This window comes from Seriola lalandi, unplaced genomic scaffold (genome assembly GCF_002814215.2).
Source record: "Seriola lalandi dorsalis isolate HSWRI2012SDOR001 ecotype SW California unplaced genomic scaffold, Sedor1 jcf7180002054338, whole genome shotgun sequence".
NCBI lineage: Eukaryota > Metazoa > Chordata > Actinopteri > Carangiformes > Carangidae > Seriola > Seriola lalandi.
Genome location: NW_019524891.1, coordinates 467,873 through 486,105, shown reverse-complemented (window position 1 = coordinate 486,105; position 18,233 = coordinate 467,873). Strand labels below are relative to the sequence as shown.

Here is an 18,233-nt window from a genome sequence, read left to right as displayed (position 1 = left end):
GAGGTGAAGATAGAGATTTGAGGCAGATATGAATAAGTGAAGGGTGGAGAATAGAGAGAGAGTCAGATGTGAAGACACAGGGAGAATATGGGTAGACACACAGATTTGAAGATTCGGGGGCATCGAGAGGACATGTGGTGGGAGAGTGAGTGATGTAAAAGGAGAAGAGGTGGAGTTAGAAAGAAACAGAGGAGGGAGGCAAAAAGACAGAGTTAAATTTAATTTTGAAGGGCATGGTTCAGATTCATTTTCACCTGGCAGGCTGATTGGTAAACTACCGGTCCGTCTGTCTGTCTGTCTATCTGTAGGTGATCATAAACCTCGAGACTCTCCCCTAAGCCTGGACCCCCAAAGCCTCCACGCCATTGCAGCCTGGCCTGCTAGCCCACTACCCACTCTGCAGCCGCCTGTGCCCACTACCAACCCCTCCACTCCACCCCGCCCTGCCCTGCTAAAGCCAGCCCATAATAGCTGCTCTAATTAGAGCCCCATCCACAGGGGGAAGAACAGCGTTGCCATGGAGACCGGCAGAGGTGATGGCGGTGGTTTGGATTGCAGGAAGAGGGGAGGGAGATGGTAGTGGTGGTGGGGGGGGGTGGTTACAGCTGAGACATCTGGGGGATTTAATCTGGGCCTCGTTAAAATTCATCTAATTAAATCAGAGACATGACGAGCACACGTTCATACAAGCACATACCTACACCCACACATGCAGCAAATGCACGTACACACATGCATATGCGCACTCATGTGCACGCACGTGCATGTATGTGACCACCGAGTACCACACATTTCACACATCAACCAATGTCAAACCGAAACACACACAACACACAATCACACTCGACAACTTCCTAAAACAAACATGTCATGCTATCGCCGCAGAGAGCAGAGCGAAATAACATACAGGGTGACATGCCCAATATACACATACACATGCACACACACACACACACACACACACAGACGAGCACACAGCCTTTGCCATTCACACACATATATGTATGCGTGTGGCATACACACATACACACAAATCTTATACAATAGCACTCCTGCTCTATGTAATTGCTGAGTGGTTGAGAGAGCACACTAGGCCACTCCGCCCCTTAATCAGGGGTTATTAGAGGCATTGCATACAGCTTTCTTCTTTCCTCTCCCTCTGTTACACTCGCACCCTCCTGCTCCAAACCAGCCTTACTCACTCTCCATCCCTCTTACAATCACTTGTGTTTACATTCATAATTTTTTTCAAATGCCTTACATGACACAATAAAACAAAGCTAGACTCATATAAACCAAAATTCTACATTACTTTACATATTTACATATGGTATGTTCACCTTATTGCACAAATCCTAAACACAAATAGGTGTATATTATTTACATCAGCACGCAAGATTATGTCTGCTTTTGAGGTATGTACGTTTCTACAGACATTGATGTGGCTTTTTATGGTGGGAAAAACCTGTTATTGATTAAAAAAAAAAATTCAGTCCTGTGACTGACCTTTGACAGTGACATAAACAGTCTGGGTGATGAAAAGCTGTGGCTGGATGAGCACGCTGCAGACGTAGGCTCCCTCATCCATTCCCTTCTGAACATCGCTGAGCTTCAGAGTCCCATTCTCATACACCACCTGAACAGACATCAGCAGTGTTACATGCAGAGACGATACATGCTAGGTCCTCTTACTCATTTAGAGAGCTGGGAATTTAAATGAGATGCTGCTAAGATCAAAACATGGCCAACACTGATGCAAAAGGAAGTCCCTTTGATTTGCCTTCATTCATTTGTGTTTGGGAGTTTTCAGCTACAACCCAATGGAAATATTTTCTGCTATACTGATAAATCAAATCAGAGCAAAACATAGTCTAATTTAATATACAATACAATAAGTGGCTCACAGGGACTATAGAAGGCAGTGGTCATTAATATTGTGCATCTGATTGAAACTCTTTATTTTGTCAAACGCTTACTTGACTTGGTCATATAAAGATGAGAGCATAAATGTTTTGTGAAATTATCACGTGAAATGTTTCATGACATGATACATTTTTGTATCTCTCTTAAAGGTGCAATTTGTGACACAAAATATTGCCCTACCATCATTCCCTAACTGTTTCACAGTACACAGACTGACACTAGACAATAACTAATTCTAAGGTATTTGTGTTTTTTTGGTATATATTTTGTACATAAAGCTATAAAGAAGGCAACATAATCAGCTGATAAATAGTAATTTATATGGTCAGCATTACTGACTTAGCCTTTAAACAACACTCCAGAAATACAGTATATGTACAGGATAGGATTAATGCACCTACATATTGTATATTCATATTATACAATGCTGTATAGAAAATAAGTTCTGAGCTATTTGATTGTCTTTGAGCAGAAGTGCAGAAAAGTCCACCTGGCGATGGTTATCAGGCAGCAGAAGTCCCTCCTTGTACCAGTTGATTGAGTAATAAGGGTACCCAATCACACGGCAGTTTATGAAAGTGTTTCTTCCTGCCACCGCAGTGATGTTCTTCATAGGCCGAATCCTCGGAGGACCTGATAGAGGTAAGAGAGAGAAAGAGAGAAATGGGCAGAGGGGGGGGGATATGAAGAGATGGGTTGACCAGAGGTAGAAAAGAGAAGGAAAAAGAAGACCATTAGTTGATGGTGTCAGATGCAGGTCATGGAATTTTAGGAATATAGGGGAGGGGTGATTGGGAAGGGAGTTGGGGGGGGGGAAGGGAAGGGACAGAAGAGTTAAAAAAAAATCATGTCAGGGTGTAGGGAGAGAGAGAGAGAGAGGTTAGGATGTCTTGTTTTAATGTTAAAAAGCAGCTTTTATTCTGGAGTTTTTCTGGAGGAGCACCGACACACTGCACAATTTCTGACCATTTCTGCTTAGATGTGCCTTCCCACTCCTGCCCACCCACAATTGTCTTCTGCTGAAAATCTGTTTAGCCCATCCCAGACACATGAGGGTGTTTTGGATTTTTTAAGTCTAGACAGTTACTCACCTGTTAAATAAGCTACCTTTATAAGACATGAACTGAAAAAAAAGCCTCACCAAATAAGTTAGGAAAGTTTCAGCTTCATGTACTGGGAGCAGAAAGTGGATGTAAATGTTGCGGATCATGCCCCAGTTTCTCTGATACAAGTGGTTCACATTGTTTCCCCTAGTAACAGACACTAACTAGATGCAGAAATACAGGGACGCCAGACTTCAGAGCAGCAGCAATAGTGCTATTGTTTACAGGTCGGATTGGATTAGCGATTAAAATTTTATTTAATGTAGCTGACATTTAAACAAACTGACTTTTAATGTAACCCACTGCATCAGTAATCTAAAAAGAGAGAATAACAGAAAGGAAGGAAAGTGAGTGGGTGAAACAGATGAGAACAACTAAACTGACTTTATTTTGTACTTTATATGGAGGCTTTTAGTTTACTGGAAAGTGGCACATTTACACTCATGGGTGCACTCATGCAAGACCAAGTGTCATATTTTCATACATGAATTTTCATTCATGCCGACCAACCACTCCCAAGTGTTTTACTGTAAATGTATCATGCACCTGCCACATCTGTGTTGGGCGCTGCAGGATCATAGTTCTGTTGCAGAACTCTTTAACAACCCGATCGTGGATTGAGTGTGTCCATATGTGTGCAATGCACTTTTTATTCAGCGTGGGGCATGGACAAAGTGCTGCGCATTTCCCATGGTTACATAGTGTAACTTATGCATGGTTTTTCTTTGTGTTATAACAAATGAACATGTGGTCTGTCAGCATTTCTGCTGAGAACTCTGTGAAGGTCATGCTACATGTTTTGAGTGGCAGTGAGACTGAGCAGTAGTTGCCATAACAGGTAATTGGTAAACGAACTGGAACAAAACTCATGTGAATGATGCCCTAAAAATACAGAAAATATAACAGAGCTTATAACACAGCTTAACTGGCTCAGTCTGCATCATTGCCAAAAGACCAGAGGCTGTGGGCAGGCAGGCAGACAGACAGTCGGACAGACACAAACTGTGTTTAGCATTAGTGGAAGACACTGGGAGCTATCACTCAATCATCCGTCACTTCTGCTCTGACCTTCTCACCATTGTTCGTCTTGTATCTTTGTTTTTGTCTCTCCCTCCAGCCCTCCTACACCCAACTCTCTCTCTCTCTCTCTTTCTCTCTCCTCCCTTTCTCAGCGCGTGCTGAGCTTTGAAGTCACAGCTCTGACGAGTCAAAGATGTATTATTCAGGAGCACCATCGCACAGACACACACACACACACACGCGCTGACACACACGCTCACACAAACACAGCTACAGTGTGCACGTGCATGTGTGTTCAACTATGTCTGTGTGGCTCAGTGTCTTTGCTGCTGGCCCCCTCAATGAATGGGATAAGTTGAGTGTATCGCATTTCAGTGAGTGGATAAGCATAGTGGCGTGTTACTGCTTTTCCATGTGTAGCTAGGCACGTGTGGCCATGTATGTGTGTTTATTGGCTGTATTGGTGTCGGGTTGTGTTGTACGTAGGGCTGAAGCTCTCTGGCAACGGGGCTCATTCTCACTCCAGTGATCATTCTGGCATGTCTACTTAGAGCAGACTCACATGTCACAACTACACATCTCACCAAAGGACAGAGACGAGAGAGAGAGAGAGAGAGAGAGAGAGAGAGAGAGAGAGAGAGAGAGAGAGAGAGAGAGAGAGAGAGAGACAGCGATACAGCCCTGTCCATCGGTGTCACTCTTCATCTTTGTCATCTCCGACGACACTGACATCACCAGTCCTGTCACCAGAGTTCACCATCACTCCCACCCCAACAGACAATGGCACTCCTCCACTCCTTTCCTTTTCTCTCATTTCATCTATTCTCTCCCTTCTCTACATCTCTGCACATCTGTTTCTGTCTCTTCTAAAGTTTCTTCTTTCATTTGTCTCACGTTACCTTAATCTCACTTCCTCTCCTTTAGCAAGTCTTTCTCTCCATATGTTGAACTATAGTCTCTCCATTTTAACATTGTCTCAGTGTGTGTGTGTGTGTGTGTGTGTGTGTGTGTGTGAGTGTACATACAGGTATGTACGGTAGGTGGATGAGTGGATGAGTAGGTGTATTTGTTTTCTTTATGTGCATAGCAACAGGGCAGTAAGCTTGTGGAGACGGACAACATATATGGGCTGCTAGAGAAACAAAACACTGACTGTTCCAGATAATTAATGTAGGTGTAAAGACTGACGGACAGAACAAAAGAGAAAATGTAAAACAACAGAAAAACTAAAAATTTACATATGAGAAAGCAAAACACACACACAGAAATAGAGGTAGAGATATAGAAGGGTACAGGATAGGATATGGGTCAGGGTGGGGGTAGGGGTCAGGCTATGAGAAGCCTCTGTATGACTGATATTGAAAAGTAGACAGGCACCTCTTACGTTTATGCGCGCTTGGTACTCGGCGCTACCGGCCGAGTTTCGTGCGGCGCACCGATACACTCCTCCGTCGCGGATCTGCGGGCTGCTGACGTTGACGTGGCTCACAGTGCTGCCGTCGGAGAGTGTGTATTGGCTGGCTCTGACACGCGACAGGTCCCGCGCCACGGGCTCGTCGTCCAGGGTCCAGGTGATGGTGGGAGGAGGCGCTCCTTTGGCGGCGCACATCAAGGAAAACGGTTCACCCGGGACCACCACCCTCTCACTGAAGGAGGCAACGATACGGGGTGTGCCATCTGAGAAACAATCATGATACAAGAGATGTAAATGTGAATTAATAGCATGTAACATAACATAGCAAATCTCTCTGTGTGCCAGAATCCACCATATGAAAACACTTTTTGTTTTGTGTCTCAATGTGTACAATAAAATAAAAATGAATTGTGAATCATTAAAGAATTAAACAAGATGGATGATAACAGAAATGCACTGCAACTGTCAATGTGTCAATTTTATGTCAATCAATCAGCCCTGTTAGCATCTTAGCAACAACCGCAATCAGATCTCCTGATAACAGACACACAACTGCAGATATGAAGGAGAGGCGTCTTCGTGCATGTAAAAATGTAATGTGTAATCATTTTTAACCTCACCGTGATAGCAGTGTAATAAACCTGGACCGTTTTTGTTTCATATACACTCATGATTGTGGTAATCCCTTTCCATCCTCACCTTCCAGCAGTATGATGGAGAAGTCCTGGGCAGTCTGGCCCTTGCGTGTGGCAAAGCACTGGTAAGCTCCCGAGTGTCTCTTTTGTGCAGCAGAAATGAACAATGTCTCATTGTGAGCCCCCTGGATGGAAAAGTGCTGATCGGGCAGGACAGGTTCAGTGTTACGGTACCAGGACACAGTAAAGTGGGGGGAACCCTGGACAGCACAGGAGAGGATGACTGTACTGCTGATCCCTGTCTTCAGGTTCTTGGGAGACAAGGTGACCCGCAATGGTTCTGGAGAGGGAAGGAGGACCAGGTAGAGCAGAGATGAAAAAAAAAGAAAAAAAAAGAAAGAGAAGTTAGACGGAAACATATGCTCTTTGAAATGTCAATCATACCTTCACACTCACATTTTATTGAAGGAACAGTGCTCGGTGTGTGCGCAGGTTTGCCTCAGAGAGTACAGGTATTATTTGCATTACTGAATGGAAGCAATCTGAACAGAGCCACGCTGTGCTGGGCAGGCAATGCAAATCATATTTCGGTGGGGTGAGATTGTGAATTTGTTGTTTGTGTCTGAAGATTTCTACAATTGCCTTTGTGTGTGTGAGTGTGAGTGTGAGTGTGTGTTTGTGTGTGTGTGTGTGTGTGTGCGTGTGTGTGTGTGTGTGTGTGTGCGCGCTAAGCAGCGAGGAAGAGCGAGACAGAAAAACAGAAAGGGGAGAAAATGTCAGTGAGCAATAAAGCAGCTGGTGTTAAGCGCTGGAGGCTGCTGAATGTGTGTGTGTGTGTGTGTGTGAGTGACAGTGTATGTGTAAGACTTTCTTCACAGGGAATGAGTGCATGTACTGTAATTGTGTGTGTGTGTGTGTGTGTGTGTGTGTGTGTGTGTGTGTGTGTGTGTGTGTGTGTGTGTGTGTGTGAGTGTCCCACCTTCCACGGCCTGTCACAGGAGGTTTGTGGCTTGTTCAGTGATGTGCCCTGTTCCCAGTCTGCCCAGTGTCCACTAAGGGTGAAGCCCTTTTCCCAACCACCCTCAAATCCCCCCGCTGCCCCCCTCCCCCCTCCACAAGTGTGACCTCTTATCTGTCTGCATCACCGACACACATCTCTTTCATTCATACACACGACAGTATGAGAAATAGCACGGCAGGGGAACGAGCCATCCGTGGAGATCAAGCTCACGCTAGGCATATGTGACACTGGTTTGGGGTGGCGTGTAGGCAACACGTGGCCGGGGCACAACCAACAGAACCTAAATGATGATGTAAATAATTGTGCCTGTCGGGAGCCTGACATTACATTCGTTAACTGTGTCCATCTCACTCTTTGACTCAGTCTATAGTTGTCAGTGTAGAAGAGTGGAGGTCAGGAGAGGTAGAGAAAGTGATCAGTGATGCTTTATTGGGTGCGGAGAGGTGGTCGCAGGACTTTAATATTAATATTTTAATCACACTGTTATATTGTCTTCAGTCCTTTACCCACCTATGACATTGAGGTGACCCGTCACCTCTTTGGAGCCAAAGCTGTTGGTGACCTCACAGATGTAGTTGCCGCTGTCCTCGAGCCTCAAGTCTGAAACGGTGAGGCCAGTGATGCGCCGCGTCCAGCGGGAGTCTGCAGGTAATGGCCGACCATCCTTCAGCCATCGGATGGTGGGGTTTGGGTATCCAGATGCGATGCAGGGCAGTTCCACACTGTGCCCGACCTGCACCTCACCCGACTGGAAACTGTCCAGCACTGACGGGGTGGACTCCGTAGGGTCTGTAGGTGAAAGATGTCAGAGAAATTATATATTAATTTGGAATCATTAGCCCTTTAATTTATTTTTAGATCTTTACAAGAACAGTTTGATGTTTTTGAAAATACACTTATTCACTTTCTTGTTGGGAGTTCGACGAGAAGATTGATACCGCCCATGTTTGTGCAGTAAGTTAGCTAAGCTTAGCACAAAGACTGGAAAAAGGGGAAAACAGCTAGTCTGGCTCTGCCCAAACGTAACAAAATCCACACACATTGCATCTTGCATAATAAGTGTAAAAATGATACATGGTCTTATGATAAACTAAGATAACCATCTCGCTCAAAAGCTTGATATTTACCATACAGACACAAAAGTGGTATTGATCTTCTTTTCTAACTCTTAGCAACAAAGCCAATACCTGTATTTCCCATAATGGTGGAATATTCTAAAAGCCAACACTCACATTGTGTTTGGCATGTAGCAGCTATTATGAGTGGATATGGTAACATGTTGCATACCCATAACAGAGAGCCTGGCTCCATTGCTCTGGCGAGTCTCTCCACTGTACTTGTGCTTTGTGATGCAGCGGTAGGTGGACAGAGCGTCTTCCTTCTGCACTTCTGAGATATACAGAGCGCCAAATGAGGTCAGGAAGAAACGGTTACCTGCGGAAGACAGCGGAGAGGAAGCAGGGAGAGGAGGAGAGAAGGATGTTATTTAAATCATTTAAATATTACATATTTGGATAACAAATGTGCCATATTATTTACATGTTAGATGCTGTGTCAATATAGGTGGTTTTGCATTAGGCGGGGTTCTTCAGAGTCTCAATTTTGAGCCCTACTCGCTCTGTAAAGGGATAAGGTTATCTAATCAAATATTCCAGCCAATAATCACAGTTGGGGGATTGTGTATGTTGTTTGTTGACTAAAGAGTTTTGCTGCTCTAACCTTCAACCTGTAGCTTATGGTGGTTACTGTTAGCTCATGTTAGCAAATTTCAGTTCACCGATTCAGTGACTTTATTTGTGCCACTGTTGCACTATGTTTTAGCATGTGATCAGCTGAAATGACTCATTAGCCTCTGCCAACCTGCTTGCAGTTGCAGCACTATGGTCACAATCTCCAGTTACAGTGTTGAATAACGGCCAGAAGTGTTTTAGCAGAACATTTTGATGTCACAGTGAAGTTGACCTTTGACCATTTGGATATAAAATGTCATCACTTCATCATTTTATCCTATTAGACATTTGTGTTGTATTGTGTCATAATAAGTGTATGAAATTGTGAGTTATGGCCAAAAACGTGTTTGATGAGGTCACAGTGACCTTGAACTTTGACCTTTGCCCACCAAAATCAAATCAGTTCATCTTTGAGCCCAAGTCAATGTTTGTGCCAAATCTGAAGAAATACCTTCAAGGCCTGAGATAAACTCACGAGAATGGGACGGATGGACAGACAACCCGAAAACATAATTCCTCCGGCCCCTGGCGGTTGCTAATGGGGAGGCTTAAAAAAAGATGTTTTTTTGAATAAACAAATCGTGCCAGTTTGTGTAATATAATTTACTCTTGTGGGCATAATGGCTGCTGTTGAACAAAAGTCAATGAGTCTTGTTTTTGGTGGAAAACACGTGCAGGATAAATAAACCTTACACACTATAATGCTTAGTCCACATTCTGGAAAGTAACATGGATGCAAATAAAATGTGTGTTTCGCAAGTCTTTACAAATACCCAAAGCTACACCATAAGTAGATGCTTCAATGTCTTTTAAAGTCTTATTCACTAATTTAAATGTCGTAGGATACATTTATACTCTCTCTATTCCTGAGATCTATATACACTGAATTTATCATTTGTAATTTCTATATGTTGGTGATTGTTGAAAAAAACAAACTAAGCAAAGAAAAACTGGTGTTGAGTGAAGCAAAGGTGGTATGAGTCTGAGATATGATTGAACTGGACACAAGAATCTCCATCAGAAGAAATTTTCCAGAGAAACCACTGACTTAAGAGGGGTGGGGGGGGGGTGGATGGATGGATGACTACAATATACATGTCTTCAAAAGGCCCGGCCACAGCACTTAGGTGAACACATGGGAGCTTTTAACACACTCTGTCCCATTCATCTGGTGAGATATACACAATAGAGAAAGACAGATGAGGAGAAAGGGAAGGAGAGGAGAAAAGAGAGAGGAGAGTTATTGTAGGTGTTAATAATTGATGTGTCTCTGTGTGTTATAGTAACAGCAGATTAGTGTCATTTTCATTTCACATCAGTGACTTTTTGGTCTGCCTCTGATTTATCTACATGTCAATAGAGAGAGTAAGTGTGTGTGTGTGAGAGAGAGAGAGAGAGAGAGAGAGAGAGAGAGAGAGAGGAAGAGAAAGAGATGGAAGGTAAAGAGACGAGGAGAGTGTATTTCAGTGTTTGATTCTTTCCGCTTCTCTGAGTCTTTTTGTATTCTGTTCCCCCAAAGGGTTATTTTAGACAGAGTGCACTTCAGAGTTTGTAGTAGATTGCAGATTGTTTGGTTATGCGAATGCTATTGCAGTGTGTGTGTGTGTGTGTGTGTGTCTGTGTGTGAAGATGCTGGCAGTTGTTTGCTCGACATGATGTTTCAATGTCTTTTTGCAGTGTTGACAAGAGAGAGCTCAAGTAAAACGCAGGTGTATTGAATAGTTGAATACTGGAAATATGTGCCACACACACACACACACACACACACACACACACACACACACACACACACACACACGTACACACACGTACACACACATACACACACATACACACACACACACACACACGCTTCAAGCAATAGGTCAGCACCTAGTCACAGAACAGCAAATTTATTCTGAAACACTAACGGTAGACGTGTTGAATTGTCGGTAAAGAGAGGCTGCTGTAGTGTGAGAACTTCAGTCCTTCAGTCTCATTTGTGGTTGTTTTCATTTTGTTCTTAAATGATCCTTTTTTAATCAATAGTTAATAGTCAATAATCAGATTTTCTCAGTTCTTAAAAATGTATGTTTATTGTTTAATACGAGTGTGCTCATCTGTACGTTGGCATGGAAAATGTCAATACACGGTTTTCTGTGTGTGAGATCAATGAACATGTATAGATAGGAATGTGTAGGTTAAGTATGAATAACCAAGCTAGCGTGTGTGTGTGTGTGCGTGTGTGTGTGTGTGTGTCTCCTGCCACAATGTGAGCAACGACAATCGATGCATTTTATGGCTGCACAGCTCCATCCAAAGGAGATTTATTAAAACAGAGAGGACTGGCCTGGCTCCTTGCCCCACACACACATATATACACACACACACACACACACACACACACACACACACACACACACACACACACAGTCACACTCTATCACTCTAACAAGACTGAGGAGTGAAGAAGACTGAAGGCTTTACTTCTTGTGTCAAACTGAACAGGTTTTCACTTACTAGACAAAATGTGCATGACTCCACATAAGGGCTTTTCATAAGTCATTCTTCTCCTTCATTATCAATTAATCTGCTGATTATTTTATAGATTAATCAGTTCATCCAGAGAAAAAAAGCTTTTAAAAAAGTAAAAAGACCATTTTAACTACCCACTGCTGAATGGCTCTGTAACAAACCAGTGCCTCAACAGACAGGGCAACTGAGGCAGGTGAGATATGGAAGTATGATGACACTTAACACAGTCTGAAGACATGCTTGGCTCTTGCTCTACCTTATTAAAAGCTGTTACTGCTCCCGTGTGCTCCCTTGATCTGTTTGACTTGAATGATTGATCATCAAAATACCTGTCATTCCAGCTGCACAGCTGATCAGCTTTTAGAGATTTGGTCCACAGCATTTCTTATCAAGAACTTTGCATCCTGTCAGATCTGTGTCGAGCTGATATCATCAGTAAAAGCATCTACATTTTATTCGAGTCAACAGTATCTGTGCATGCACGTGTCTGTCTCTTATTTCTGAATATATACAGTATCCATGCACGAGTGTCAGCCCGTGCATCTGCATGCATATGCGAAAGTTCACACACACGTGTTTTCATGTGAGTCAGACTGTTGTGCTGAGCGCTAAGCGACGTAAGCTGTAATTTCCGAGCCTGCCCTTTTGTTCCAACCTGGGTATTAAGCCTTACAGGATAATATGCACTTGGCGAGTAGAACCCTGTATAACACACTGCTACACCCTGTCACAACATGCCTGGAGAGAGAAAGACAGACCAGAAGGGGGTAGAGGGAGGGGTAGGAGGGTGGTGGGTAGAGTAAGAAATTCAGAGATGGTTAAGAATGGAGGGAAAGAAAAGTGGCGGTTACTACGGCGGTTGTAAAGGAAACTTCCACGCCTCATCATTTCTCGTTTCTTTTCTCATTTTGTCTTCCTTTCTTTCTCTCTACTGATCAGAATGCTGCAACAAACACTTAGATATTTCCTTTAGCAATGAACCTGCAGATGACTTTTGATGAATAATGAATTGTTTAGTCTATAGTCTACAGTGACAATTTAAAATTTTCTTTTTTTTTCTTTTTTTTTTGCACCACCAAAAGCATGATGGGGAGTTTAGTAACACAACTCAAAATATATTCATCCCAAACAGGAAGATGAAGCCATCTATCTATCTATTAATATAAATGTATTTTCTGCATATTACAAACCTTTAGATAAAAGAGCATAAAAGCTTTCTGAGAACATGTATCACCACATGTTGCAGCTGCAACATGTGGTGACAATGTCTTAAGCCTGCAAATAAAGGGAGTAAAGACCAGTGTCTGGTTCCAAGTGTGGGAAGATTAATTGATTATCAAATGGGTTGTTGATGAATTTTCTAATGACTCTGATTAATTAATAATTCAGCCCTAGAGAGCATATCCAGTGTCATATGAAGTGCAATATTCATTAATAAAATGAATCAAACTCTTCTCTCTTCCCTTGACTGCTCTGACTTTCTACCACTCTTCACTTCCTCTTCCCTTTTTTTTCCCCCGCTGCTCTTTCTACCTGATATTTAATTTCTACTCAATACCAGCTCTCCTGCTGTCTGTGACACACCTAAAACAGCGGAGAGGGTGCGGGCAGCGATGGAGGAAGGAGGTGGAGGAGAGGAAGGGGCTGACCTTACAGGGAGGAGGACGGCAGATGGAGATTGATGGAGGGAGAGATAGGGAGATAAAGAGAAACACGCCGTTGGGAGTGACAGAGGAGGGAGTGAGAGGGATGAGGGGCCTGCAGGCCTGAGAGCCACACATGGGTAAAAACAATTCTTCTATGTCTTTCTCTATCTCCCTTTCTCTCCCTCTCTCTCCCTCGCTCTCTTTCTCCCCCTTGCAAGCCTCTCCTTGTGGGAGAGGAGATCAATTCTCGTCTAGTCTGCCTACGCCTCCAGGAGTTTGTTGTTGTTGTTGAGTGTGTGTATCTATGTGCTTCTGTGTCTCCTTTTTTTTTTTTTTGCTGTGGGAGGCAGGATGAGAATTTCAGAGGTCTATTCCACACCCAAGGGAGGTGCAAAATCGCTTCACTTCCTCCTTATTTCCCCGACCCTTTCCTACCCTTCTTTTACTCCTTTTTTCTTCCTATCTGTGTGACATCTATTCTCCATTCCCAGTCTCTCTTTCTCCAGTCTCCCCTTTGCCCTCTACCTCTTTCTATATCTGCCTTTTTTTCCTCCTAGTCTGTGCTCCTCTTCCCTCTCTTACAGGGGGGTCTGTAAGTAATGGAATCAGTTCAGCTGATCAGCCTGAGGCAGGAAGTCAAGCCAAGTGCAGAGTGAAGCTGCTACTGGATTTGTGTATGTGAGTGAGTATGTGTGTGTGCACGTATGCCAGAAATTCCACAGACAGACACATACATGCAAATAACAAGACAGAGAGACAGGAAGGGGTGGAGAGACACACACATACACACAATGAAAAAAGGATTAGGGAGCCCTGGAGCATCACTTGTCTTCCCCAAAGTTCCTCCAGAGAGAGGACACCCCTCTTCTTTGAGATAGGTGAGAGAGACAGGGAGGAAGGGGAGAAGAGATGGAGGAGGAGGCAAAGATGGACGCAGAAGATGAAGGGATGCAGGGAAGGCGCAGCTAAATATATCTCTGTACAGTATATGGCTGCCATTTTCCACAAATTATCATCAAATAGAAGGGGAAGGAATAGCAACATGAGAGATCATAACGAGGGAAGCAACGAGAAAAGGAAATGATCAAGTTAATGTAGGAATACTGTAGCCACCAGGGATTCTGGGAGAAGACGAACAGATCAGACAGGAAGGAAAGATGAAGAAAGTAACTAAGAAAAGATATACATATTTTGAGATGCTGGCAAGACCACTGAGAAAAAGAAAGAGACTGAAATAGATAAAACAGTGAGTGAAGGCGAGAAAGAAAGTGATTCGGAGAGAAACAGAGCAAGAGAGGAAATGGCGTAGGTAAGGGGGTTTGTTCTTGGTGCTGCCATGCAAATGAAGGCGGCGCTGCAGCAATGCTAACTAACAGCAATTCACACTGTTGGACTCATCACTTATTAATGCTCTACGGCTCCCCCTCCCTCCCTCCCTCCCTCCCTCTCTCTCTCACTCCCTCCAATCTCTTTCTCTCTCCCTCTCTTTACCCATTCCCCTCTCCCCTGCGCTCGCCAGGATCTCTCTTTTTTGTTCGCTCTCTCGCTCGCTGTTGCTAGGGCCCGTGCACTCACGTGACAACAGCTGGGTAGGGGGCGCTGCAGTGGCACACAGCGGCGTGTGCAAGTGTGCGTTTCATGTGTGTTTTGCGTGTATGTGTGTATGCTTTGTGTGTGCGACAGAGTACCCTTCATTAGAGGTAAAAACGGAATCAGCCATTTAAATGATGGCGATGGAGATCAGAGGAGAGGAACTGCTGAATGGATCTGTAATTGCTTCACAGGCCTGGGCTATGGGCCACAGAGGAACTCAACACATCTCTCTGTGAATGTCACTTTATTTTTCACTTGTGCTTTTTTATTTTTTAACAAAAACAGATGCTGAAGACTCATGACCATTATTGTCGAGGTTTGCCTTTCAGATTTTAAGGCTAAATGGGCCGCAGGCTCAGTACAATACAGACCAATAGGTGCACAAATAGACTTACAATGAACACACACTCGCAAATACACTCACAATTTATCTCACAAAAAAACACATTCTTACTCCCACTGTCTCACAAGCCCCGTTTGCGGAGTGCACTCAACAAATTGTGAGTGTGTGTGTTTTTTTGACAAGCATCCTCACCACAGGATGCCACAGCAATGAGCAGACAGTAGAGTACACCTACACATACCTTATTTATTCTTCTTCTCCTCATACAACTTTTCATTTTCTTTCATTTCTTTCTTCTCTTTTCCATTTTCCCTTTCACAGCGTCTCTATCTACCCTCCATCATTACAATGCTAATTTCACTAATTCTAATAGATCTCTCACACACATACGTTGTGTGTATGCAGTGGTAATGAAAGTGAGTATATGTCTATTTATGCCACATAAGATGTTGGTGTGTTTAAAGTACAAAAACTACCCCAAACAGCCACAAGTAGGCTTCACACACATGTCCTTTACCCATTTCCAAGCAAATGCACTCAAAGCTAAATGTCTTTAAATGTGGTGACATAGGGCTGTGACATGGGTGAGGCTGCAACTGGGTGAAAAATGCTTCTTCATCTGCCCATTTTTAATGAGCAAATGCATCTACCTGTTCCAAGCAAGCTATGAGGCAGTACAAACAATATATGTGCTACAATGGAATACAGTTGAAGGATGCCTAAGGATGTTTAACTGATGGAGTACGATGGAGGTTTTCCATTAGTTATTGTACCTCAAAAGAAGTAAACACAATACATCTGCACTGAGAGAAACTGAGCTGTGTGTGAAGGGTGTGAAAATCTAGAAAACATTTTATTATGAAACCTATGTACATAAATTACGCAAATATGCCCAAATCAGTGCATAAGAAGTGATGCCATTAGGAGAAATGCTCAGTGATTATACCAGATCAGCACCACGGTCAGCTACATTACAAACTATTCAGGAATACTGGCAAAGAGAGCACCATGGACAGCTCTGCTGCTGGAGGAAAACCTTATTGTGTAAAGTATGCATCCCGGTGGTACTACGGTTGGCAAAATTAAACTGTTTGTGTATGTGTGTGTCTGAGGGTAATGTTAGCTACAGTGGATACTATGCCAGAGTAATAAAATAGTAATGGGGCATATGGCTACATCCCAGCCTACCAGCAGTCAGTCAACTCCCTACCAGAGACATAGAGTAACAGAGAAGCTCACACGAGTAAACACGGTGGATGTATTTGTGATTGGTAAATACAGTGTAAAAGATACACCGTATAATAAAAGTGAATCAAATGGTTTAACAAAGTGGAAGCAGCGACGCACATGGCAGCACAGTGGTCCTGACATAACAAGTAAGTAAAAAACGATGGCAAAAAGAGTGAAGTAATAACCATCTTTGGTAAATGATGGTACATAACACTGCTTCTGTGGTTATTATTATTTATTATTATTTCTGTATACTGTAATGATTGAAGTGTCATTCCTGAGATTCCAGGATTAATGAACGGCATCCTTTCTATGCTGGCATTAAACATTCCTCGACCAAACCTGAGAGTAATGCCATAGACATGAATGTGAAAATATCAATGAGAAAGATATGTCTATACACTTGGTATGTACAGTACAAGTATTGGTGGAATGTCGTAACTTATAGAAATGTTGCTACTGTTCTGGATCATTTTCTTGAGTTCTATTTTCACCTCAACCTCTTCACTGAAAAATATTGTCATGGATTTTTTGTTTTCTTGTGTTCACTGGACTGACCTGTGGAACCTGAGTGAACAATTCCTTACTATAACTATCTACTGAAATAATAATAATGAAATATTTTTGAAACTATGTTTGTATCTCACCACATGTACCAGATAAACTGTTGTTGCCACACAGGCCTGCAAAAAATATGTTAAAAATTACATTGTTCTTTCAAATAGGGAATAGGTAAAGAAGATGGTTTTCAGAATGAAAAAGTGTCAGTCCTGATCACTCCTCCTCCTCCTCCTAATCCTCCTCCTCCTCTTCTTCCCCAGGCTAATTTATTTGATAATTACCAAGGGCCCATTATGGCTGATTTCAAGGAGGCACTGGGAAAGCCTACTAAAAGCTATTTCATTTGTGCTGCTCATACTGTATCTAAGCCCCCTCCTTGTAACACACACACACACACACACACACACACACACACACACACACAGACAGAGTATAAAATGTGACTTCTACAAGTGTGAGTCCATTCAGGCCCAACATGTAATTAACACCCTCACCTTTACTCACATCTAGGGGCATGAGTCAGTGTGTGCATGCATGTGCACCAGTACATACATGCATGTCTCTGTGTGTAGGGGGCTGAAAGGTGGGCAGGGGTGAAGGATAATAAAGATTGGATTCTAATAAAATTTTCTCATCCTCCTAAATCCCCCTCCTACCCTCTCCCCCTACCTGCCATATTAACACCACCATTACAAGGGCAGATGAATGAAAATGAACAGAGCTGTGGTGTGATTCCCTGAGTGTCAAATCAATACCACTCTCCTCCCCCTCTGTTCCTCTCCCGCCTTCCAACCCGCCCTCTCTCCCTTCATCCTTTTCTCTGCTGCTATCATTTTCCTATTCTCCTCTCCTCTGTTGGGTCTGAAGAATTGGCATGTGTTTGACAAAGGGAAATCTACACCTCGCTACAATAGGCTCTCTCCCTATCTGAGCCCCTCTCGCTTGCTCTCTTTCTCCCTCTCTCTCTCTCTAGCATGAAATGAATGACGCTTGCTCCTATCTCCTCTCTATTCACATTCAAAGTAGTCTATAATAGTTAAGTGCTACTGAGAACAAGCCAGACACAGAAAGAGTCACAAGGACGGCATATTACTGCCACTTTCTTTGACTCAATCAGAGACAAAAGCTTGTGTAAGGACTGGGAAGAGGTTATGTCAAAATAACAGAAGGAGGTTAATAAAGAAGAGTTGTGTGAATTTCACAGACTCTGTCTCTTTCTCTTCCTCTTCCTATGAGTGCAGGACTCACGTGGTTACCAGAGGCAGAATAATTGAAGAGCAAACACAGATACACACTCATTCTATTCTTATCTCTCTACACGTGTTCCGGTTTTTCAGTCACAACCCTTGACCTTCTCATCCTCCTCTCCTTCCTTGTTCCGTCTGTTTTCAAGGTTCAGTGTGATGCAGCGATCTGAGGATAGGTATGCAGAGGACTAAAGCACTCATTAAAAAGGCATGCTTCACCGTCAAATGCCAGCTGCCACCAATCCACCCCCCC

General features: G+C 43.2%; 1 protein-coding gene across 1 annotated transcript in view; it reads right to left on the bottom strand.

Annotated features, from left to right (window-relative positions):
* Positions 1-18,233, bottom strand: part of dscaml1 (Down syndrome cell adhesion molecule like 1) — a 99,759-nt gene that overhangs the window by 31,381 nt on the left and 50,145 nt on the right. Inside the window, exons 4-9 of the mRNA XM_087174332.1 lie at positions 8,404-8,550; positions 7,627-7,905; positions 6,160-6,435; positions 5,424-5,723; positions 2,414-2,556; positions 1,507-1,636 (exon numbers count right to left, since the gene is read on the bottom strand). Of these exons, the coding sequence (XP_087030458.1) occupies positions 1,507-1,636; positions 2,414-2,556; positions 5,424-5,723; positions 6,160-6,435; positions 7,627-7,905; positions 8,404-8,550 (1,275 nt within the window). The remainder of the gene's footprint in view (positions 1-1,506; positions 1,637-2,413; positions 2,557-5,423; positions 5,724-6,159; positions 6,436-7,626; positions 7,906-8,403; positions 8,551-18,233) is intronic.